At 41.9% G+C, this 24,147-nt stretch overlaps 3 protein-coding genes across 3 annotated transcripts; 2 read left to right on the top strand and 1 right to left on the bottom strand.

Moving 5' to 3' along the window:
- Nucleotides 1–3,187: 3,187 nt before the first annotated feature.
- LOC143334522 (uncharacterized) lies at nucleotides 3,188–5,944 on the top strand. The gene is made up of 4 exons (XM_076753346.1): nucleotides 3,188–3,252; nucleotides 3,471–3,610; nucleotides 3,747–3,876; nucleotides 4,684–5,944. Exons 2-4 carry the CDS (start codon nucleotides 3,517–3,519, stop codon nucleotides 4,961–4,963), a joined length of 504 nt encoding a protein of 167 aa, XP_076609461.1. The 5' UTR covers nucleotides 3,188–3,252; nucleotides 3,471–3,516; the 3' UTR covers nucleotides 4,964–5,944.
- Nucleotides 5,945–6,238: 294 nt separating this feature from the next.
- On the top strand, nucleotides 6,239–12,053 carry LOC143334111 (immunoglobulin lambda-1 light chain-like). Its single transcript, XM_076752652.1, has 4 exons — nucleotides 6,239–6,309; nucleotides 6,402–6,727; nucleotides 11,006–11,039; nucleotides 11,552–12,053. Exons 1-4 carry the CDS (start codon nucleotides 6,270–6,272, stop codon nucleotides 11,875–11,877), a joined length of 726 nt encoding a protein of 241 aa, XP_076608767.1. The 5' UTR covers nucleotides 6,239–6,269; the 3' UTR covers nucleotides 11,878–12,053.
- A 1,484-nt stretch (nucleotides 12,054–13,537) lies between these two features.
- On the bottom strand, nucleotides 13,538–16,252 carry LOC143334118 (immunoglobulin lambda-1 light chain-like). The gene is made up of 4 exons (XM_076752661.1): nucleotides 16,213–16,252; nucleotides 15,795–16,120; nucleotides 14,525–14,558; nucleotides 13,538–14,012 (listed from the first exon to the last, which is right to left on the bottom strand). Exons 1-4 carry the CDS (start codon nucleotides 16,250–16,252, stop codon nucleotides 13,687–13,689), a joined length of 726 nt encoding a protein of 241 aa, XP_076608776.1. The 3' UTR covers nucleotides 13,538–13,686.
- Between the last annotated feature and the right edge of the window lie 7,895 nt (nucleotides 16,253–24,147).

The following is a 24,147-nucleotide window of genomic DNA, read 5'->3' as shown; positions in this document are numbered from 1 at the left end:
ATTTCCAAAAGGTAGATTTTATTGCAGAGTTGTTAATTGGACTGCAGGAGCTCATATTGTTTCATAAGAATAAGATGTCATTTGTCATTCCCTCTGAAGAACATGTGTTAGATTATACCCAAAGAGACTCGTTTTGCATAGCTTAACTCAAAACATTGGAGGCAGAGGAAGCAGCCAGCCAGCAACATGAGAGAAAAAAACACCTTCCAACAGCTCCAAAATGGTCTTACTTGTTTCTGTGTTTTCTTGTTGTAAGCCAGCAGTTTGCCATCAATACATTCAAGTACCACTTTGGTTTTGTCCGGAGTAAATTCACTGTGTGGACAGGCCTTCCAAACTCAAAGAAAGCATGTCGACGTCAATCAGTGATGCATTTACTGTACCCTTTGGTCCAGTCAGTTAGAAGATCCATCTTCTCTTTAACTGTCATCACAGTCAGATCAGGGTTGTTGCATCTCTTCTAAAGTGTGAAACTGACTCTAAACATGTTTTTTGTTAATATAAAAACTAAGCAACCTCTTGATCATTTGTCTCCTATAAACACTGACAGTCATGTGACTCAGTCGGAAACAAGAGTATCCTCATGGTGCACCTTCTGTTTGGCTTCAGACTTTGATAGATGGGAGCTGATAAATTTCCGTTTAACCGTCCTCTCTGATAAAGTCGTTAAAGAGAGATGTGCTGCTGTGAGTCAATAACAAGCAGCATGTGAGGGAACAAATGTGACGGTGAGTTGAAAAGCAGACAGAGAGAGGCCTGGTTATCTCACTCTCTGGCTCTGCAGGGCCGCTGCTGTCATTCTTTCCTCTGGCTGTGCTGGACTGTGCTGCAGGAAGCTGGAAGGACGTCAGTCTTCTGACTGCTTGTGGACTCCAGATGGGGCTGTAAGGCCTATAAGGCTGGACATTAGTGCTGGCACAAGTTTGTTTACATATGTGCATTAACTGAAAAACAAATTGTAATTTGTGACACTCATCACTGACATTCCAGATATGTGAATGCATGCTTAGTAATGGTTTTAACACAAGTAGTTTTCATGAGTTTTGCCTTCGTGGCATTGCGGATTAATGTGTGCAGTGATGTGCCTGCAGGTGGATACACACTGAGCAGGTACCTGTATTCACTGCTCTACAAAGTCACACAGTAAGCAGTGGGGGATATTTTTGGTAGTTTGAAAGTGAGGATTAAACATTTACATTCATAAATAAAACCAGCATGTAAAAATTAGTCTTACTTTGACTATAATATGCTGTAATCCAACATTACAGTATAACAGCAACAAGGAGTACTTAATGTACTTTTCTACTTTTTCCAGCTGATGCGTTTGTACTTGGGTAATATTTGGATGCATGGCTTACAGTGGAGTATTTTTACCTGGACGTGTTGCTCAATATTTCTTCCATCGCACATGAGACACATACCTCCTGTCACAGCTCTGCTGCTGCTGCTGCTGCTGCTGCTGGTGCACATTTCCACTAATGTGGTGGAAAATAAGTGAACACTGAACTTCAGCCTGTGATCGAAAGATAACACTTTAAAAAACATTTAAATGTCAATTCTGAATCCAGATTCCAGATTTACAAACCGGCTAATTTAATGTGAATGACTGTCGACATCAGTCGGGTGTCAGATAGTTTTCCTTTAACAAATCTCACTGTTTCCTTGTTTATAAATCTTTTAGGGAGATTGGATTTAAAGAGCATTTAGCTCCTGCTGTTTGAGTGAAGTCCAACTCATTCAGTAGCATTGTCAGCGCTGAAGATGTATGGTGCAGATGGCATGCTGTTCATCCTCCTTACAGCATGCAGTACAGTATGTTGTCTCTATGGATTTAAAGCTGGTGCAGATGGCAGGGACCGCTGCCCGGGCAGATTCCTTTTCAGCTGTGATGAAAACCTCCTGTCATACACCAGTACTGTCTGCAGACATCAGCACAGGATGCAGCAGCATTATTAGTCTTTCAGATGGAATAAGGAGCTCTGATCTGGAATAGATCAGGGCTGGAATTTCTTGCGACAAAAGGTATTTAATTTCAGAGCTGACAAGGAAAAAACACTGCTTTTGCCCAGTATTTAAATAAAGAAGGAAAATGTGCTGCACTTCTTCTGGGTCCAGCTGCATTTGCCTGCCCAAAACTGTCCAGATTAAAGATTGAAGAAATCTGTCTTAGAAATGAAACGAAAGAAAATGTGTTGCATCATTCATCAGCAGTGAGATTATTTCAATATCCATTATTCAGACTCATGAAGGGTGGATTCAAGTCAACTTTACATTAGATGACATTAAATTTGCCATCGCTGTCTCCCTGAGGAGAACACTGTCGGTATAGCAGCACACAAGCGCAATCAAACTACAGTTAACATGCAGCATCACATCCAGATAAACACCAGAACACACACACCAAGACATTGCACAGATGCAATACAGTTAAGTCACCTTATGGAGTACATCAGGCAGCAGCTTATTTGACTTAAAGATGTGGGTGTGAAGGAATCTCTTGAGGGCTGTACGTTTTTCTTGTTACCGTATAACAGCTGTTTTAAGATTGTCTGTCGGCTTACCTTGGATCTGCTGCCGGCCCTGACTGAGGAAAACTGGCTAATACCTAAAACGGCCTATTTTATTAAAATGATTAACACCAAACAATTCATGTTTTCATTCCCTTTTATCCAGTTTCATCACCCCGACAGTTAAAGGGACCATCGCTGGCTGCATCTGATGTAGCCCAGATGTTGAGCAGATTGTATTACAGTAGGCAGTAAGAATGCTATGCTGGAGCCACACGGCTACATCAAACACCTCCTCTGGCTCTGAGCCCATAAGGGAGTGCAGTTGCCCTCCACCACTCACAGCAGCTAAAAGACATGTGGAGGATAGATGGAGCATAGATAGGGGATTATCAGGACCTCCCATTCAGGTTCAGTGAGTTATTTATCATTGTAGTAGATGCACACGCTGCAAGACATAAATCAGAGAGTGAAGTGGAAAGCATGTGTGACTGCATGTGTTTGGGGAGCTTTGACTTTTTTGTGCCATGTTATGCGTCTGTGCATGCATGCTACAATGGAGTGTGTCATCGCTGAAGTGGGTGGGAGCAGGTGGGAGGAATGGCTGTGGGAGATTAGGGAGGCAGTTATAAGAGAGTGCTGCCCAGGTCATGTTTTCTCAGTGTGTGACTGTTGAAGGATCGTACTGCAGAGTGCGTTCTGCTGCTGAGACCTGGAAAGACGCCCGGCGCTACTTCACAGAAAGGTAGAGTGAAACTGATTCTTTGCATTGTGCTTCACCTGTAGAGCAGCACAACTAAGTGAAGAGTAGATTACTCTTCCTCAAATATATGCATGAATCTCAAAAGAAAACCCATAAAGATGAATCGTATGCAGATTATCAGTTGTATTAAGTGAAAGTCTGCTTACTTAGGAAACTTCAAAGCTTTCCTGGTGTCACTCTCCTGCACGCTTGTTTCTCAGCAGCACCCACATCTTATTATTTTTCTGCTTTTATTTGGCGAGGAAGATGAGGATGAAGGGAGTTCTGGCCCTATTCTGCATGACCTTAACATGTGGAGCTCAGAAGTGGAAAGACGAAACCTCACGATGGGACCCAAAAGGTCAGGGACGATATGATTTTCCAAAATCTGTAAATGATTATGAAAAAGGTTGAATGTCAAAAGCATTGAGATTTCGTTTGTGCTGTTCAGGGTAAATACCGGGCTACACACTCCTAACGTACATCTGTGTCTACAGCAGAACACACCAACAGCAAGACTTGTTCCAACCTGACCCAGGTGCTGGACAACTGGAAATTTGCCATTGTAACCCAAGTGAAAGACCTGCTGGTCAATGACCACGCCTCTGTCCTACCTGAGTACAACAGGTGGGTCATCTGACTGGAATGACGTGTGAATTGCAGTGACTGTGGACAAAGAAGCAAGAACAAGAAGAGAAAGAGAAGAGAAGGTTGAGCAAGAGGGAGGGGAAATGTGCGAGGAGAAGTCAGTGACGTCTGTGAGCATTTTATTGCTCACTCGCAGTCGTACAAAGTTAGGAATTATGTAATTTCCGTTGCTCTGCACATGACCACTGACCTGTCAGAGCCAGCAATGTGATCCAAGTAACTTCGGTCCACACTCTGCTTTGTAATGACCTCAACAGGGAGACTCTGCCAAAAGAATACGGGAAATGCTTCAGCCTTGTGTGTTGATGAGCTGAGTGTTTCTGGTAGATATTACTGCGAGTCACTGACCCTTTCCTTTGGAGATTAGGCAACAGACCATGATACCAACAGCTAAGAGCATGTTTCATGTCAACATTCCCGAGTAACCATTTCATTTGGACTGCAGGCTCAGTGTCCTTTCTTAAATTTGGGCCAAAAATCTGCTATTTTAATATTTTCATCTTTTTTTTTTTTTTTTTTTTTTTTTTACATGGACTTCCGTTCTGTCTGTTATCCTGATGTTTCCTGCAGATGATGGGGCTGTTCTTGCTTAACAGCATGTCGTGACTTTCATGTTCATGTTGCCAATTTGACTGGGTTCTCCTCTTGGTTTTGCCAATAATCAGTGTTCCTGTTTCATATGAGCTTGTGGAACATTACAGTGCCAAAGCTCCTTAACTGGTCATTCAAATGCTGAAAAAGTTTACTGATATGTATTTTCCCAAATCTCTGTGTGTGTGTGTCCAGGATCCAGCCCCTGTCAGACGCTCTGGGAGACCTCTACAGGCAGTTTAACAGCCTAAAAGATGAGCTGGTGGGGCTCACCTCAAAGTTTGACCGTTTGGAGGGTTTTGTGGATGAGCTCAAGGAAGGCAAATTCACTGTGCCTCAGCGGCCCGTACAGAGGGTCCCCCCCAGCATTGGTCTGAGGTCTCCACTGCGAGCACAGATGAGAGCTCCTGTCAGGGGGATCATCAGGGGGCCGACACTGGTCAGAGCGAGGAGGAGAGGGCCACAGAGGGTTTAGACCTGTGGCTTACAAGCTTTTGTCTTGGATCAATGCTGATGGATCAAACTACAGTTTATTATATGTCTTTTACAAGATGATTACTTTGTGTAATTCTATTGATGAGTGTGATGTGAGAAGGTCACATACATGAGTGATGCACGGTGGAGAAAAGATGGCAGATTTATTTTCGCCTTTCCGTACAAAGCCACTTCTAACCACAAGGTGGCAGCATTTATCAAATGATATCATCCTGCTGCTCCGTGTGTTATCAACTAAGTACCAAAATGGCTGAAACAGTAGTCCAGAATTGTGACATTACACTATATACGCATATATTTTCACAATATAATTAACAATATATAAACATTGTTTTTTAGCCAAATAATAAATTAAAATAGATTCATTTGCAACTTACATTCAGCATTTGGTACATTGTAGATGGACTATACAGGCTTATACAGGACAAAGCACTTTATTTTGTGCTACTCATTCACACACACACACACACACACACACACACACACACACACACACACACGCACAGACCAATGGTGATGGAGCCATGCAAGACACTGGTCCAACCATTGAAAAGAAAGTGCAAAGGACACTTTGACATGTGTGTATATATATGTAGTATATATATATATAAATATAAAATATATGAATGGAAAAAGTGTGTTTAATAACTATCTCTCAATATCTGTCTCGTTATATATGTTTTTGCATATTTTTACAATACATCTACAATAAAACTCATTTACAAAAGTACAGCCGTAGCACAAGCAAGATCGAAGGAAACATGGTTTCTGAACAAAAAAAACCAAAAAAACATTCATGAGCTTCTGTGATCTGTGGTTTCTGTGTTCAGACAAACAATAAATAAGCTGTTTTGAATAGAGAAACAACACTCTACTCCATGTAATGCAACATTTTCATTTCTATGTTTAGGAGAGCTGCAAGATTCATTTTCTGAATTTAAAAAAGGCATAAATAATGAGCATGAAGGGTTGATAAAATGAAGGTTATTAATAAAGGAAAAATGTATGACAATAAACTGGATGTTGTTATTGTACAAAGTTTTCATTAATATTGACAATAACAGACAATTAAAGACTTTTCCCTTCACGGAAGATAAGAGAGCAACTAATGTGCCAAAGCATGCAGATTGAAGCAAAGCTCCTCCTCCTGTCAGTCACTCTCAGTTTCAGTGTTGTCTTAAATTGCTCCTCCAGCACCTCCTCTCCTCATCCTCCAAACCCTCTAATCTGTCAGCAGGAAGCTCGCTTTCCAAGTTCCAAGGCCATTCTCAGCACACACTGACAACATGCTGGGGACCCTCTGCACTCTCATCACTGCTCTAACATGTAAGGAGGCTGACTTACTGCAGCTTTGAGCTCATGTTGGATTCATCAGTCTGTGTGTTTCTCTTGACTTCATGTCATCTTCTTGTTTCCAGGTGTGAGTGGTGTGACGGTGGTGACACAGAAGCCTCCTGTTGTGGCGCTGAGGACAGGAGAGACAGCCACCATGGACTGTAACCTGGGCACTGTGACTGACGTTGGAGCTCGCTGGTACAAACAGATTCCAGGAGGAGTTCCTCAGTATGTTCTGAAGTTTTATCACAGCGATAGTTCTCCCACCTATGGCTCTGGTTTCTCGTCTCCAAAGTTCACATCTACTCATCAGTCACAATCAGATTATCGTTTGATCATCAACAATGTGGAGGAGGGAGACTCAGCAGTCTATTACTGTGCTGCATGGGACAACTCTGCTAACGAGTACGTATCACAGTGATTTACACTGTGACAAAAACCTCCTCACTAACTACTTCTGCTTTCTGACTCTCTGACACATGTCCACTGATAATAGAGCCACAATCAAGCTCAGTGTAACATCTCACCATGTACAATCATTTGTTTTCAGACATTTAAATGCTTTTATTTGGTTTCTTCCCTCAAGAACTGAATTGAAGACAAGTCCATATTTCTGACTATTTTGCATCCTTTCTTGCATAATAATAATAATAATAATAATAATAATAATAATAATAATAATAATAATAATAATAATAATAATAATAATAATGCACCATTAAAAACACTCCACCATCATGAATAATAAATGAAAGCAGCACTCAGACAAAGATTGGTAATGGTTCAACACAGTTTATGTCGGAATTGGGAAAGGTGAGATGGATTGATGGTGAGTCAAGCTGGAGTTTACGGTGGAGTGTGTCAGGTGAGTGAATGGCTGGCAGACAGTGGACAGAGCAGAGCTGAACGGCAGAGCAGGGAGAAGCACAGCAGGCACAGAGAGCTGAGCTGTTGGCTGGAGAGTGGACTGGTGAGATGCTGAGCAGGACAGACAGACGGAAATCACAGAGAATGAGTGAACCTGAACACAAGTTAACACAGGATTAATCACAGATACAAACAACACGAGCAATCACAGAACTAGAGCTCGACTCGGCTGCAGCTTCAGCAAACTGAAGGATCTGGAGACGAGTGGCTGAAGAACCAGGGTTGATGTTGTGCAGGGTTGATGAGTCGACGGGCTGCAGGTGAGCGGCTTGGAGCAGGTGTGTCTGCTGAACAGCAATCAGGAAGTGAGGAGCAGAGGAGAGCTCCGACCACAACACATCCACAGACAAACACACAGAGAAACAAAGAGGGGAGCACAGGAGACACGAGGTCAGGGAGAAAACACAGGAAACACCAGGAATAACTGAACTTCATGAGTTCACAAAAGTATGGATTTTAAACTGTTTGCAATTTTCATAAAAACTCATTTGGATGTTGTTACATTTGTACACAAACTGTTGAACCTGCATTTCCAAAGTGGACACAACATGTTCCCACTTCTGTCCTCTGGTGGGCGCTACAGAGCTCTGTACACCAAAACAACCAGACACAAGAACAGTTTCTTCCCACAGACCATCACTGATGAAGAGTCAAATCAGTCACATGGTGTCAGAAACAATCACTGTGCAATAACCCTGAAACACTAAACATCCACAGAACCTGAATTATAAATGAAGGATTTCAGAGTTTCAACAGACATTTTTCTAACAAATACATATCAAATACAAACCTGAGCATGCTGCATACACACATGTATCCATGCATATTGTCACTTCATGGTTATAAAGCAACCTGTTACATGAATTATTCGATGCTTCCAGCACTATTTGTACTCCAGACATTGTTTGATGTTTATTGTTGTTCAAACAGCATCTTAAAAAGAACATTTGTACCACCCCTGAGAATATGAACACTGATGTAAACTCCTCCTCCTCCTCCTCCTCCTCTTCTCCTCTCCTCAGTGTCTTTATAAGCTTCAGTCTCTCTTCTCCTCACACTCCAACCCTGCTCACCTCTCAGCTGGACAGTAAGGGACGTTTACAGCACACACTGACAACATGCTGGGGACCCTCTGCACTCTCATCACTGCTCTAACATGTAAGATATTCTTCTCATTGCTTTCATAGCTCAGACTTTCACACACAAACCTTTCACTCATGGATTTTTCTGTGTTTGTTGACAGATGTTGATGCGGTGATCGTGCTGACCCAGACGCCTGCTGTCCACACAGTTTCTCCAGGACAAGAGGTTGTTCTCAACTGCAACATTCAGAGATATGATACATATTCAGCAAGATGGTATAAACAGGTTCCTGGTGAAGCTCCTCAGTATGTTCTGAAATTTCACTATTCTAGCAGTTCACTCAGCTTTGGAACAGGATTCTCCTCAGACAGATTCAACTCTAAAGCCTCATCAAACACAGATTACCAGTTCATCATTAAGAGGGCAGAGGCAGGAGACTCTGCTGTCTATTACTGCAACACATGGGACAACTCTGCTAACGAGTACGTATCACAGTGATTTACACTGTGACAAAAACCTCCTCACTAACTACTTCTGCTTTCTGACTCTCTGACACATGAACTAATGCTCTCTATAACTACCCTACATGAGACTTGAAGAAAAAGAACTGCAAAACAATATCTCTTCCCGAATTGAATCAATTTCATATAAAAGTTTACTTACTCATGTCTCTCACGACTGAACATCAAGGAATAATTAAAATCTATTTGTTGTTGTTTTCTGCCTTTCATTTTGGTGTTTTCATTTGCACTGGACAGCACAGTGAAAAAACACAGAGTGATGAGATGAACATAGAGATTTATTCTTGACCTTTGGGACAAATCTATGGGGTAACTATTCATATCATTCAGAGAATAGATCAGTAGGTAACGTCATATCATTCATTCATTCATCTTCTTTACCCGCGCATCCCATTTCGGGGTTGCGGGGGGCTGGAGCCTATCCCAGCTAGCAATGGGCGAGAGGCGGGGTACACCCTGAACCGGTCGCCAGCCGATCGCAGGGCTACATATACAGACACACAGACAGACAACTCACACACTCACACTCACACCTATGGACAATTTGGAGACCAATTAACCTAACGAGCATGTTTATGGTCTGTGGGAGGAAGCTGGAGTGCCCGGAGAGAAACGTCATATCATGATTTTATATTTTAAAATCATTATTAAGTAACTGCACAGGTTACAAATGAATTTGGATGACAGTTTATGATGCTCTGTTTGTGAGTACAGAACTCAGATAACTGTCATAAAATACAACAAGAGACCAATCTCATTTAGTAGTAATGCCAGGAAGCATTTATTCCCTTTAGGTTAAGTAATCATGTGTATTATGCTGAAGGTTTTGGAGGATATCCTGTCTGGATAATCATGTTTGTGTTGTTTATTCTCTTAAATAATAGCAGGGTTAGTTTCATATTTCGTTTTATTATAGTGTTTTAATGAGTCATGGTGGAGGACGGATGTGCGACTGTTGCACATAAAGCTCAGATTAAACAATGAAAACTTTTCTAAAGGACATATTCTCTCCTCTGGTTGAAGCAAAGGGAGGAGAGAGAAGAGGCCTGACTGGTGGTTACATCCAGTTGTTGTCCTGTGTGTTCCTTTGAAGTCGAGACGGACATCAATGGAATTGAGAAATCACAGCTTTTGATATCAGACGGATGAAGTAGATTTGGAGGTGGTGCAAAGTGTGAAACAAATAAATTGTTTCCCGACGGAATTCATTGCAGAAAAAGACACTTTACTTGTGTTTGGGGCCTCTGAGACGAAACTCCTCCTCCTCCTCTTCCTCCTCTTCTCCTCTCCTCAGTGTCTTTATAAGCTTCAGTCTCTCTTCTCCTCACACTCCAACCCTGCTCACCTCTCAGCTGGACAGTAAGGGACGTTTACAGCACACACTGACAACATGCTGGGGACCCTCTGCACTCTCATCACTGCTCTAACATGTAAGATATTCTTCTCATTGCTTTCATAGCTCAGATTTTCACACACAAACCTTTCACTCGTGGATTTTTCTGTGTTTGTTGACAGATGTTGATGCAGTGATCGTGCTGACCCAGACGCCTGCTGTCCACACAGTTTCTACAGGACAAGAGGTTGTTCTCAACTGCAACATTCAGAGATATGATCAATATTCTGGCAGCTGGTATAAACAGGTTCCTGGTGAAGCTCCTCAGTATGTTGTGAGTTTTGACTATGAGGAGGATTCACCCAACTTTGGAACAGGATTCTCCTCAGACAGATTCAACTCTAAAGCCTCATCAAACACAGATTACCAGTTCATCATTAAGAGGGCAGAGGCAGGAGACTCTGCGGTCTATTACTGTCACACATGGGACGACTCTGCTGATGAAGAGGTATCACGGTGATTCACACTGTGACAAAAACCTCAATGAGACACTCATGACATGTTTCAAGAATCCTGAACCAAATCAAACAGTTCACATCAGAAACACTGGAGCAAACACTGAATGACATTAAAGAAATTCCTTTAAAGACACAAGAGTATTTGAAACAAGTCCAGCAGTGTTTGTGAACAGAAGCAGACTGATGAAGTGAACGAGATGTTGACAGTGAAAGTTGGTCTCAACAGGATGTTTCAGTTCCACTCCCCTCATCAGTGAGAGTCAGGAGGTTTTTGTACGGCCATGTGTACAAACTGAATCACTGTGGTATTCGGACAAGGCACCAAGCTGACTGTGACAAGTAAGTACTTTTTAACTGATCACAAAACAAGACAGATTCTCTGTTTCTGAGTCAAATTCGGTGAAAATCATCAATTCATATCAGGCTGACTGTTTAGAAAGTCAAACATGTTGTTGAGTGAATTTCACTTTGACTTCTGTTCATCTGCTTTGATGCCAGACTGTGTCTTTGAGGACAAAGTAAAGATCTGCTAATGATCAAAATGTGTTCAATGATATCTACAAATACTCTGAAGTGTTTTAATGGCTGAGCAATTTGAACATTTGGACAAAATGTACAAAATTATTTTATATTTTCAAGACTGATGAGACTTTTGTATCATTGTAAAACCAAATGCTAAATAATCTGTCAAATGTAATTTATTCTGTCATATCAACACTAAATTATTGAGTTTAATTTATTAATGTTTACTGATAAATTGAAGAAAACAGTGAAATAATCTGCTGCTGTCGTGCTTTGTATCAGTGATTCGATTTGGAGTTATTTGATGAATGTCCTTGGTGTGTTTTCAGGCTCCAGCCTCCCTCCTCCTGTCCTCACAGTCTTCCCTCCGTCCCGTGCTGAGCTCCAGTCCAACAAAGCCACTCTGGTCTGTCTGTCCAGTCAGTCTGTGCCTTTTGCAGATGTGAGCTGGTTGTCTGGTGGGAGTCCAGTGAGCAGCGGGATCTCCACCAGCACCGCTGTTCAGCAAGCGGACCGGACTTTCCGAATCAGCAGCTCTCTGGCCATCCAGACGTCAGACTGGAACATGGATAAGGTTTACACGTGTAAAGTGTCTCTGGGCTCCCAGACTTCAGAGAAAAACATCGACAAGTCGCACTGTCCCACTGAAGAATAGCAGAGGAGCAGAATGAGCATTTCAAAGCTGCTTCTTTACTGTTTGTGCTGTTTGCTCATGACGAGGTTGACGTGTTAGAAAAGACGTGTCTGCATGCTTGTAATAAATGTTGTGACAGTGAGGTGGAGGTGTTGTATCAGCTTTGCAACTGCTGCGTTTGTCCAGACTCATTCAATAAAAAGTGAACATACAACAAACTGTGGATGACAAAAGTGTTTGTATTTATTTGTTTTCTTGAAAACATCATTTAAAACAATAATGTTCACCAAAATGTTGTAACTGTCAGTAGATTTTATTTTTCTCCTCATGTTCAGCTCACATCTCATGAATCCAGGACACAGAGATAACAGACATATTTCTGTCTGATTATTACTTAAATGTGTTTTCTTCAGAAAGCTACGTTGTTATTAGGAGTTAATTTGCAATAAAAGCTCAACAGAGAGATTAAAATCACCTTTTTTTGGTTTTAGTTGCTTGCAGTCATTGAGACGTTACACAAATCAGATGAAATGAGCAAATGAAACAGTGTTTATTTTCAATCAGTGAAGCATCACCTCTCTGCTCCTCCCTCTCTTCCTTCCCAGGATGCACCTGCAGGCCTCCTACTTATTTATGTAGCTGCATGCAAATGAAGAGGTCAAGTGTCAGCTCTCTGTGAAATCAGAGGGAACTCAATTCAATCCCTTTTATTAAGAAGTGAGCAAAGAAACAAATCCATGACAATAAAAGTGCAGAAAGTCTTTTTCAAATAAGGTAAGATACAACTTCATTAATCTCCCACCAGGGAAATTAGGGAATCATGATGTTGTAATACTGACACGAGTTCAGGGAGAAAACACAAGAAACACCAGGAATAACTGAATGTCACGTTGGCTGCAGAGGCTGGGGTCCTTGATCAGATCAGATCAGATAATGTTCTATTGCACGGTAGAAAAATATGTAACAGTAAAAAAATATTTAAGCACAATGAAAAAAAATGTGCAAATAAAATATGTAGTGCCATGTATTTAGTTAATTCACAGCAATTTCACAGTGCAGTACTCTATTTTCATTCATGGATTTGTCTTAAACTTTACTTTGTGTAAACACCCTGTAGGTGTTTATTTATATATTATTATTTATTATTTTCATGTTGTTTTCCAAAATAAACTTTTTTATGATCCTGTAAAATTATTAATTCTGACAGATGTTTCAGTATAAACATACAATATGCCAAGCACAAATTAATCGTTTGATGAATCGAAAGAGAACTGACACTCTTCATTTACATGCAGCTACATAAATAAGCAGAGGAGGCCTGCAGGTGCATCCTGGGAGGGAAGAGAGGGAGGAGCAGAGAGGCGATGCTTCACTGACGGAGCATGAAAACTTTGTTTTATTTACTGATTTTAACAGATATTTCTACCATACTGCAAGCGACTATAACCAGATGAATACATATTAATTTGTGTAGTTTGGTTGTCTTGTGCTATAACACACTTAAAAATAATTAATTTTCTTTATGAGATTTGTATGCAAATATGCAGTTTGACAGAAAGCATAGTCTTGAAATGTTTCCTTCGTGTCTTCTTAACTGCCACTCTCACTGAGAAAAATTACAAAAGTAGTAGGTGTTTTGACACAATGCTGTTTTTTTTTTTATTGAATTGGTCTTCAGACATTTGCAAAGCTGACACAACACCTCCACCTCACTGTCACAACATTTATTACAAGCATGCAGACACATCTTTTCTAACACGTCAACCTCATCATGAGCAAACAGCACAAACAGTAAAGAAGCAGCTTTGAAATGCTCATTCTGCTCCTCTGCTATTCTTCAGTGGGACAGTGCGACTTGTCGATGTTTTTCTCTGAAGTCTGGGAGCCCAGAGACACTTTACACGTGTAAACCTTATCCATGTTCCAGTCTGACGTCTGGATGGCCAGAGAGCTGCTGATTCGGAAAGTCCGGTCCGCTTGCTGAACAGCGGTGCTGGTGGAGATCCCGCTGCTCACTGGACTCCCACCAGACAACCAGCTCACATCTGCAAAAAGCACAGACTGACTGGACAGACAGACCAGAGTGGCTTTGTTGGACTGGAGCTCAGCACGGGACGGAGGGAAGACTGTGAGGACAGGAGGAGGGAGGCTGGAGCCTGAAAACACACCAAGGACATTCATCAAATAACTCCAAATGGAATCACTGATACAAAGCACGACAGCAGCAGATTATTTCACTGTTTTCTTCAATTTATCAGTAAACATTAATAAATTAAACTCAATAATTTAGTGTTGATATGACAGAATAAATTACATTTGACAGATTATTTAGCATTTGGTTTTACAATGATACAAAAGTGTCATCTGTCTTGAAAATATAAAATAATTTTGTATATTTTGTCCAAGTGTTAAAATTCCTCAGCCATCAAAACACTTCAGAGTATTTGTAGATGTCATTTAACACATTTTGATCATTAGCAGATCTTTACTTTGTCCTCAAAGACACAGTCTGGCATCAAAGCAGATGAAAAGAAGTCAAAGTGAAATTCACTCAACAACATGTTTGACTTTCTAAACAGTCAGCCTGATATGAATTGATGATTTTCACCGAATTTGACTCAGAAACAGAGAATCTGTCTTGTTTTGTGATCAGTTAAAAAGTACTTACTTGTCACAATCAGCTTGGTGCCTTGTCCGAATACCACAGTGATTCAGTTTGTACACATGGCCGTACAAAAACCTCCTGACTCTCACTGATGAGGGGAGTGGAACTGAAACATCCTGTTGAGACCAACTTTCACTGTCAACATCTCGTTCACTTCATCAGTCTGCTTCTGTTCACAAACACTGCTGGACTTGAGGACTGATTCTCAGTCTTCTGCTGCATCCTTTTGTTTTCATGCTGGACATGTTAAAAGTCCAGATATCATCAGTCAATTCAGTCCAATGTTAATGAGGAAAATCATTCAGACAATGCAGCTGAACTTGGTTGGCTGTTATTGACTGCAGGGATGGGATAACAGTCATTTTCTGTTTAACTCGCTGCAGCCAAAAGTCGTCTTCAAACGATCAAATTCAACCAAAGCAGTTGATATAATGTCAGAGACATAATTACTCACAAAAATGGCTCCTGCTGTACTGAACTCATCAGGCTGTGGATTTTGTCCTGTAACAGTGTTCACCCTGTGTTTGGTTGACATTGTTGGAGACCCACAGACCCACTGCTGTCTGTGCAAATATACTCAATATGTTCTTCTTATGACCTCATTAAAACTCAATGTGTAGAAAAGTGAAAGATGTTTTGACACATGGTGACATTTCTGATGTTTGAGGTCAATTCAACGTCAGAGAGGTCAAACTCCCTGTTAGACCTCTTATGAACAGACTGTTATAAAACTGCAACAACATGAACTTATGGAGACTGATTTGATGTTTGGGAGGTGAAATGCTGCATAAAAAGTGCTGACAGCACCAATCACACAGATGGAGCTGATTCAAATCCATTGGATTTAATCTTGTTTCACAGACGGAGTCTCTGAGACCACAAACAGAATTGATTCATCATTTCCACTGACTGATCAATACAGATATTTACCACATATATTTATCCCCAACAGTAAGAATGAAATTCTCTGTTTATCTTTGTGTATCAATCGTTGGTGTTTTTTCTGTCTTGTGCAAATGAAAAGAATAAAATGAAAAGCAGAAAACAGCAAATGCTGAATCTAATTATTTCGTTAACTTCAGTGTTGAGAGAGATTTGGAAGAAACTTTTACATGAAATTGGTTTCTCAAGATCAGATTGATGAAACTGGTTTGTAGTTTTTTAAAGTCTCATGTAAGGTAGTTATAGAGAGCATTAGTTCATGTGTCAGAGAGTCAGAAAGCAGAAGTAGTTAGTGAGGAGGTTTTTGTCACAGTGTAAATCACTGTGATACGTGCTCCTTAGCATAATCGTCCCACGTTTTACAGTGATAGACTGCTGAGTCTCCCTCCTCCACATTGCTGATGATCAAACGATAATCTGAGTGTGACTGATAAGTAATTGTGAACTTTGGAGACGAGAAACCAGAGCCATAGCCAGGAGAGCTCGCGCCGTGATAAAACCTAAGTACATACTGAGGAACTCCTCCTGGAATCTGTTTGTACCAGCGGGTTTCACTGACTGTAACAATGCCCAGGTTACAGTCCATGGTGGCTGTCTCTCCTGTCCTCAGCCTCACAACAGGAGGCTTCTGTGTCACCACCGTCACACCACTCACACCTGGAAACAACAAGATGACATGAAGTCAAGAGAAACACACAGACTGATGAATCCAACATGAGCTCAAAGCTGCAGTAAGTCAGCCTCCTTACATGTTAGAGCAGTGATGAGAGTGCAGAGGGTCCCCAGCATGTTGTCAGTGTGTGCTGTAAACGTCCCTTACTGTCCAGCTGAGAGGTGAGCAGGGTTGGAGTGTGAGGAGAAGAGAGACTGAAGCTTATAAAGACACTAAGGAGAGGAGGAGGAGGAGGAGGAGGAGGAGGAAGAAGAGGAGTAGTAGGAGGAGGAGGAGGAGGAGGAGGAAGAAGAGGAGTAGTAGGAGGAGGAGGATGAAGAGGTGGAGTTTCAAGACTCAACACTGCTTTCTTTCACAGATCAACTAAATTGTCTTTGTGTCAGTGAACCATTTTTTACCAACACCCTCAAATTTCAAAACCTGAATGTTTTTGAACTGATGGTGTTTGGAGGTGTGTTGATGTCCTTTGCATCAGTTTTTTTTAACTCCAGTCAAATCATCAGTGTGTCAGTTCATGTTCATCTTTCATTGTTGTAAACGATCTTCTGTAATAAGAACATGTGGAGATAAAATGTTCGCCTCTTACCTCGGTGTCGTCACTCCTCAAAAATGTCTTTCTGCCAAACAAACATGTTTCCTAATAATCCACAGAGCTTAAGGACAAATGTGTCACGGCTGAGTTTTGAGTGTTAGTTTTGTTATATCCTGTTTGCTGTTGAAAATATTACCATTTTGTCACATTTTGCTTTACTTCCTGTTTTTTCCCGGCTGTGCAGTCGTCTGATTGTTTTCACCAGTGTCTCATTAGTCCACCCTCCCCCGTGTATCAAAGTTTGTGTGCTCCCTTCAGTCTTTGCTCGTTCGTCTTCGTACGGTTTGTGTCAAGTGTTCCTGTCATTACGAGTGTTTCCCCTGTTATTCTGTGATTTTGCTTTGTTTTGCATGGATTACAGCAACCTTTGTTTGGACTATTACTTTGGTTTTGACCCTCACCTGCCTCACCCTCTTGCAAATCTTTGTTTAGTCACCTTTGTCAGTGAATTTCTTGTTTTGCACCAGCTCTACCATTTGGTCTGCATTTGGGTTCAGTCCCTGTTAGGCTGTGACACATTTACGACAGTACAACCTGGCTAAGATGAACCCAGCAGACCTTAGTTTATACCAGGAAGTACTTGTTTCTTCTCTTCTGCTGACTTTAAAACCAAACAAGGACTCATAGAGGCTGGTTTTAGAACTTGATGATCGCAAAACAAGGCTGGAAAATCTGAATCTTTCCAGTGGCCAATTCTGACCCCGGCAAAAGATCTGCTCTTCCTGCTTGATGCTCAGCTCCCCCAGCCATCAGACTCACTGCTTGCTAGTCTCCTGTCAACTCCAGTCCCTGAGCCGTCTGGGCTCTGGCCTGCTAGCCTCCTGCCAGCCCCATTTGCCTGCAGTCATGTCCCGTTCCCAATATGGCCCCCATAAGAAAGAAGTGGAGCTCCAGACAACGTTGTGCCACACCGCTGCCCAGCATCCCAGAGGTCCCGCTACCCAGTACCAGAGGCTGTGTCTACACCTCTCCAGTTCCTGGGTTGATCACCATCAAATCTGCTCCTGATCCCCAGTCGGTGGTCCAACTGACATCTACTCCTGGTTCTCTGTTGGTGGTCTGCCCAACACTCACTTCCATACAAGAGCCATCTCCAGAGTTGTGCTGTAGCAGTTCCCTGAGCCCGAGCTGCAGCCATCATCTGACCCAGTGCTGCAGACATTTCCTGATCCTGCTGTCCTGTCACCAGCCTCCAGTGCTGTTGGCCTCTCACTGGCCTCTGGTCCTGTTACCCTGTTGCCTGTCTCCTGTCCTGTTGTCCTGCGCCAGCCTCCTGTCCTGCTGTGTTTGTTACTTCTGTTGAGCAGATGAAATTTGGACCTGTCCATGAAGAAGGAAAATCTAACAAGATCACAATTTAAAGAGGGTGTTTGTGGAAGAGTCATCACTACAATTACACCAGAGGATTTATATCAAGAAAGAATTTTAATATTATCTGAATTTAGATCACCAAATGAGAATTTGCTGATAATTATATCTAAAATCTTGATTATTTTATGATGAGCGACAAGAAATATTTTAAAAAAGCACCAACAATGAGAAATCATCACCTGAAAAATGAATAGAAATCCTCTTTAAAGAGTTACAGAAAGCATTGGCTGATGGTTTCACTCCCAGTCAAGATGTATCAGCAGGTCAGAAAGCAGAAGTAGTTAGTGAGGAGGTTTTTGTCACAGTGTAAATCATCGTGATACATACTCATTGACAGAGACGTCCCATGTGTAACAGTAATAGACTGCTGAGTCTCCCTCCTCCACATTGTTGATGATCAAACGATAATCTGATTTTGACTGATGAGTAGATGTGAACTTTGGAGACGAGAAACCAGAGCCATAGGTGGGAGAGCTAAAGCTGTGATAAAACTTCAGTACAAACTGAGGAACTCCTCCTGGAATCTGTTTATACCACCAAATATAATCATCAGTAATAGTGCCCAGGTTACAGTCCATGGTGGCTGTCTCTCCTGTCCTCAGCGCCACAACAGGAGGCTTCTGTGTCACCACCGTCACACCACTCACACCTGGAAACAAGAAGATGACATGAAGTCAAGAGAAACACACAGACTGATGAATCCAACATGAGCTCAAAGCTGCAGTAAGTCAGCCTCCTTACATGTTAGAGCAGTGATGAGAGTGCAGAGGGTCCCCAGCATGTTGTCAGTGTGTGCTGTAAACGTCCCTTACTGTCCAGCTGAGCAGGGTTGGAATGTGAGGAGAAGAGAGACTGAAGCTTATAAAGACACTGAGGAGAGGAGAAGAGGAGGAGGAGGAGGAGGAGTGTTAATATTCTCAGGGGTGGTACAAATGTTCTTTTTAAGGAACTGTTCATGTCAAAAGACTTAAATAAAAAACTGATCACATGATAAATATGATGTTGCTGAATTTCAGATTATATATAAATCCTGAAATACATTTGTGAATCCTTGTGTGTGCACTCATTAATACTGAGAATGATCAGACTAAACACAACAGAAACAACATACACTACTCACCAAAAGTTCAGGATATTTGGCTTTCGGGTGAAATTTATGGAAAATGTAGAAAGTTCATGCTACAGTGATATTTTGTCATGAAAGTAGGGCATTTAAGTTGAAGCATGCAATGGTGTTTTCCTCATTTCAAACAATTGCGGAAAGGCAAGCCAGGCAGTTGCTTGCAGCTCCCGGCCACTTATTTACAACAACGATTATTGATAGGCCTGGACTTTCCGTTACCTCTGTTGGTCCCTGGACCTCATTTTGAGAACCACTAATCTATTTTTATTTTCAGTATTCATCTGAAATGTCCCAGAAATTGTGCATTTATGTGAGCAAAAACCAAATTTTTGTGGCATGAACAGGTGGGGTGGGGGCCCCAGGGATTTCTTGCTTGGAGCCCCAAGCGAACTGAGCAACGCCACTGACTCTCACAGTGCCACCCAGCCTTGTCAGGTGAGCATAGGTCAGGTGAAGCAGGACAATGATGAGATCTTTCACTCCCGTCTTTGGATGGGCAAACTGAAGTCAGCAGCACTGGGATGCAGGTTGTCTCGGACATGATGCAGGGATTCAGCATCGTGGTCACAACATCGCATGTAATAACTTTTTTATTTCTCACAAACTGGAGCAGGAGCTCGTCAAGAGGAAGCTGACGATGGCAGGAACACAACGACAAGAACAAGCTAGAGCTCCCACCTCAGCTAAGCTGTCAGTTCCTTAAGGTTCACAGCTGACAAATCCCTGGTGTCCTACATGCCAAAGAAAGGCATAAAATGTGGTTCTCATAAGTGTACTGCACAGGGATGGAAGAATCTGTGACCAGCACCAAAAAAAGAAAAAGAAAAAGCCAGTATGGATTTCAGATGAGATGTTTCACTCAGTTCCTTTGTGGTTCTATTATCAGTTGAAGTGTCAGAGTCAGAAAGCAGAAGTAGTTAGTGAGGAGGTTTTTGTCACAGTGTAAATCACTGTGATACAACTGCATCAGCAGAGTCGTCCCATGTGTGACAGTAATAGACAGCAGAGTCTCCTGCCTCTGCCCTCTTAATGATGAACTGGTAATCTGTGTTTGATGAGGCTTTAGAGTTGAATCTGTCTGAGGAGAATCCTGTTCCAAAGATGAGTGAACTGCTAGAATAGAGAAATCTCAGAACAAACTGAGGAGCTTCACCAGGAACCTGTTTATACCAAATGACATAAGCACTATCATATCTCTGAATCTTGCAGTTGAGAACAACCTCTTGTCCTGCAGAAACTGTGTGGACAGCAGGCGTCTGGGTCAGCACGATCCCTGCATCAACATCTGTCAACAAACACAGAAAAATCCATGAGTGAAAGGTTTGTGTGTGAAAATCTGAGCTATGAAAGCAACGAGAAGAATATCTTACATGTTAGAGCAGTGATGAGAGTGCAGAGGGTCCCCAGCATGTTGTCAGTGTGTGCTGTAAACGTCCCTTACTGTCCAGCTGAGAGGTGAGCAGGGTTGGAGTGTGAGGAGAAGAGAGACTGAAGCTTATAAAGACACTGAGGAGAGGAGAGGAGGAGGAGGAGGAGGAGGAGGAGGAGGAGGAGGAGGAGTTTCAACACTCAACACTGGTTTCAGTCATGAATAAATGACAGGATTCATCTGTGTTCACTTATTATCTACAAATCAGTTTGTTCCAGTTTGTTTTGTTGTTGTTCTTGTTGTCTTTGCAGGTCTGATGATGACCTTTACATCAGTGCTAATATTCTCAGGGTTGATACAAATGTTCTCTTTAAAGTGCTGTTTCATTTCAACGACAGAAAGTAAAGATGATCAGATGCTAAATGTGACTTCATTGGATTTCAGAATTGTTTTCTCTCACAGTAGTTTATGACAATATGTTCAATAAACAGTGCTGAGTAACAATCAGAGTCAGCTGTAACGTGTACACAGGACTCTGGACATGTTTCAGTCCTGACTGTCTGTTGCAGTCTGTTCTGTCCTGTTTGGTGGTCGATCCAAACCAGACAGTGATGGATGAACAGAGTCCAGACTGGATGACTGCAGTGTGGAACTGGATCAGCAGCTCCTGAGGCAGGTTGAACTTCCTGACCTGACACAGGAAGTTCATCCTCTGCTGGGCCTTTTTACTGATTGTGGTGATGTTGGACGTGCACTTTGGGTTCTGGGAGATTGTGGATCCCACCAGAGGACCAGCTGTCCATCCTCCCATCTGTATGAAGACTCATCAGCGTCATGTGGTCAATGGTCATTGTGTCGTCTGCAGACTTCAGGAGTTTTACAGACGAGTGTCCTGAGGTGCAGTCGTTGGAGTAGAGGAGGAAGAGCAGTGGGGAGAGCACACATCCCTGAGGGACGCCACAGCAAGATGAGATTTTCTCCAGTCTCACCTGCTGCTTCCTGTTCGTCAGGAACTTTGTGATCTGACAGGTAGAAAATAAGAAGCTGGAGTAAACACAACTGTTTATCCCTTATCTCAGTTTGAACACACTTTGTAAATTGTCCTCTCACCAGCCTAGCATGATCCACATTAACAATGAGTCCTGTTATGAATTTCTTGGAAAAACATCATTCATTTGTGAAACTAAAATAGTATTTTCTGTTAACAGTGAGTTTTGTAACAGTGTAATAACTCATGACCTGCCTTTGCACATGTGAATATTGTTTACATTTAGCAAATATTTCTGTGGGGAAGTTACAGAAAACATTGGCTGTTTGCTGACTGTCAGTCAAGACCTGTGAGTGACTCAGAAAGCAGAAGTAGTTCGTGAGGAGGTTTTTGTCACAGTGTAAATCACTGTGATACGTCCTCTTCAGCAATGTCGTCCCATGTGTGACAGTAATAGACAGCAGAGTCTCCTGCCTCTGCCCTCTTAATGATGAACTGGTAATCTGTGTTTGATGAGGCTTTACAATTGAATCTGTCTGAGGAGAATCCTGTTCCAAATTCAAGTGAACTGTCCTCATAGTAAAATCTCAAAACATACTGAGGAGCTTCACCAGGAACCTGTTTATACCAAATGACATAAACATTATCATATCTCTGAATCTTGCAGTTGAGAACAACCTCTTGTCCTGGAGAAACTGTGTGGACAGCAGGCGTCTGGGTCAGCACGATCACTGCATCAACATCTGTCGACAAACACAGAAAATCCATGAGTGAAAGGTTTGTGTGTGAAAATTTGAGCTATAAAAGCAATGAGAAGAATATCTTACATGTTAGAGCAGTGATGAGAGTGCAGAGGGTCCCCAGCATGTTGTCAGTGTGTGCTGTAAACGTCCCTTACTGTCCAGCTGAGAGGTGAGCAGGGTTGGAGTGTGAGGAGAAGAGAGACTGAAGCTTATAAAGACACTGAGGAGAGGAGAAGACGAGGAGGAGGAGGAGGAGGAGGAGGAGGAGGAGGAGGAGGAGGAGGAGGAGGAGTTTACATCAGTGTTAATATTCTCGCAAACGTTCTTTTAAGATGCTGTTTGAACAATAATAAATATCAATGTCTGGAGTACAAATAGTGCTGGAATAAGCATTGAATGATGAATGTAACAGGTTGCTTCATAACCATGAAGTGACAATATGCATGGATACATGTGTGTATGCAGCATGCTCACATTTCTATTTGATGTGTATTTGTTCGAAAAATGTCTGTTGAAACTCTGAAATCCTTCATTTATAATTCAGGTTCTGTGGATGTTTAGTGTTTCAGGGTTATTGCACAGTGATTGTTTCTGACACCATGTGACTGATTTGACTCTTCATCAGTGATGGTCTGTGGGAAGAAACTGTTCTTGTGTCTGGTTGTTTTGGTGTACAGAGCTCTGTAGCGCCCACCAGAGGACAGAAGTGGAAACATGTTGTGTCCACTTTGGAAATGCAGGTTCAACAGTTTGTGTACAAATGTAACAACATCCAAATGTGTTTTTATGAAAATTGCAAACAGTTTAAAATCCATATTTTTGTGAACTCATGAAGTTCAGTTATTCCTGGTGTTTCCTGTGTTTTCTCCCTGACCTCGTGTCTCCTGTGTTCCCCTCTTTGTTTCTCTGTGTGTTTGTCTGTGGATGTGTTGTGGTCGGAGCTCTACTCTGCTCCTCACTTCCTGATTGCTGTTCAGCAGACACACCTGCTCCAAGCCGCTCACCTGCAGCCCGTCGACTCATCAACCCTGGTTCTTCAGCCACTCGTCTCCAGATCCTTCAGTTTGCTGAAGCTGCAGCCGAGTCGAGCTCTAGTTCTGTGATTGCTCGTGTTGTTTGTATCTGTGATTAATCCTGTGTTAACCTGTGTTCAGGTTCACTCATTCTCTGTGATTTCCGTCTGTCTGTCCTGCTCAGCGTCTCACCAGTCCACTCTCCAGCCAACAGCTCAGCTCTCTGTGCCTGCTGTGCTTCTCCCTGCTCTGCCGTTCAGCTCTGCTCTGTCCACTGTCTGCCAGCCATTCACTCACCTGACACACTCCACCGTAAACTCCAGCTTAGCTCACCATCAATCCATCTCACCTTTCCCAATTCCTACGTAAACTGTGCTCAATCATCATCAGCCTTTGTGTGAGTGGAGCTTTTGAGTACAGAGTTTACTGTACATAACAGAGGGATTGCATTTTCATTGATAGATCTGATATAGCAATGGTAAACGGTAAATATGAGCCACATGCGTTGACTCTGTTGCTTGTAATCAAGAATAAGTTAACACTTTTATTTTACATTAATTATTATGGCTTTATGTTTTTATAACCACAATGCTGCCAGTCCACCTGACCCCTGAAAATATCATCAATAAAAACACCTGAACACCAAACAATGTTCAAATTCTAACTTTAAAAAACAATTTAATATTATTATTATAAAAGAATGAATTCTAAATATTGAGAAATATGTAGTTTCGACAATTTTTGGGGAAAAAATTAAATTATTATTTTTTTGAAAACAAATGATTGGACATGGTGGGATGTTACACTGAGCC

Source organism: Chaetodon auriga, chromosome 16 (genome assembly GCF_051107435.1).
Source record: "Chaetodon auriga isolate fChaAug3 chromosome 16, fChaAug3.hap1, whole genome shotgun sequence".
In the NCBI taxonomy this organism is placed as follows: Eukaryota; Metazoa; Chordata; class Actinopteri; order Chaetodontiformes; family Chaetodontidae; genus Chaetodon; species Chaetodon auriga.
Note: the sequence above shows the minus strand (reverse complement) of the source record. Positions and strands in the feature narration are given on the sequence as shown.

Coding starts and splice junctions, on each gene's coding strand:
- LOC143334118 (XM_076752661.1), bottom strand. CDS start 16,252: ATGCTGGGGACCCTCTGCACTCTCATCACTGCTCTAACAT. Junction 16,121..16,212: donor TCTCATCACTGCTCTAACAT/GTAAGGAGGCTG, acceptor TGTTGTTTCCAG/GTGTGAGTGGTGTGACGGTG. Junction 14,559..15,794: donor ACGATTATGCTAAGGAGCAC/GTATCACAGTGA, acceptor TGAATCACTGTG/GTATTCGGACAAGGCACCAA.
- LOC143334522 (XM_076753346.1), top strand. CDS start 3,517: ATGAGGATGAAGGGAGTTCTGGCCCTATTCTGCATGACCTTAACATGT. Junction 3,611..3,746: donor CTCACGATGGGACCCAAAAG/GTCAGGGACGAT, acceptor CTGTGTCTACAG/CAGAACACACCAACAGCAAG. Junction 3,877..4,683: donor GTCCTACCTGAGTACAACAG/GTGGGTCATCTG, acceptor GTGTGTGTCCAG/GATCCAGCCCCTGTCAGACG.
- LOC143334111 (XM_076752652.1), top strand. CDS start 6,270: ATGCTGGGGACCCTCTGCACTCTCATCACTGCTCTAACAT. Junction 6,310..6,401: donor TCTCATCACTGCTCTAACAT/GTAAGGAGGCTG, acceptor TCTTGTTTCCAG/GTGTGAGTGGTGTGACGGTG. Junction 6,728..11,005: donor ACAACTCTGCTAACGAGTAC/GTATCACAGTGA, acceptor TGAATCACTGTG/GTATTCGGACAAGGCACCAA.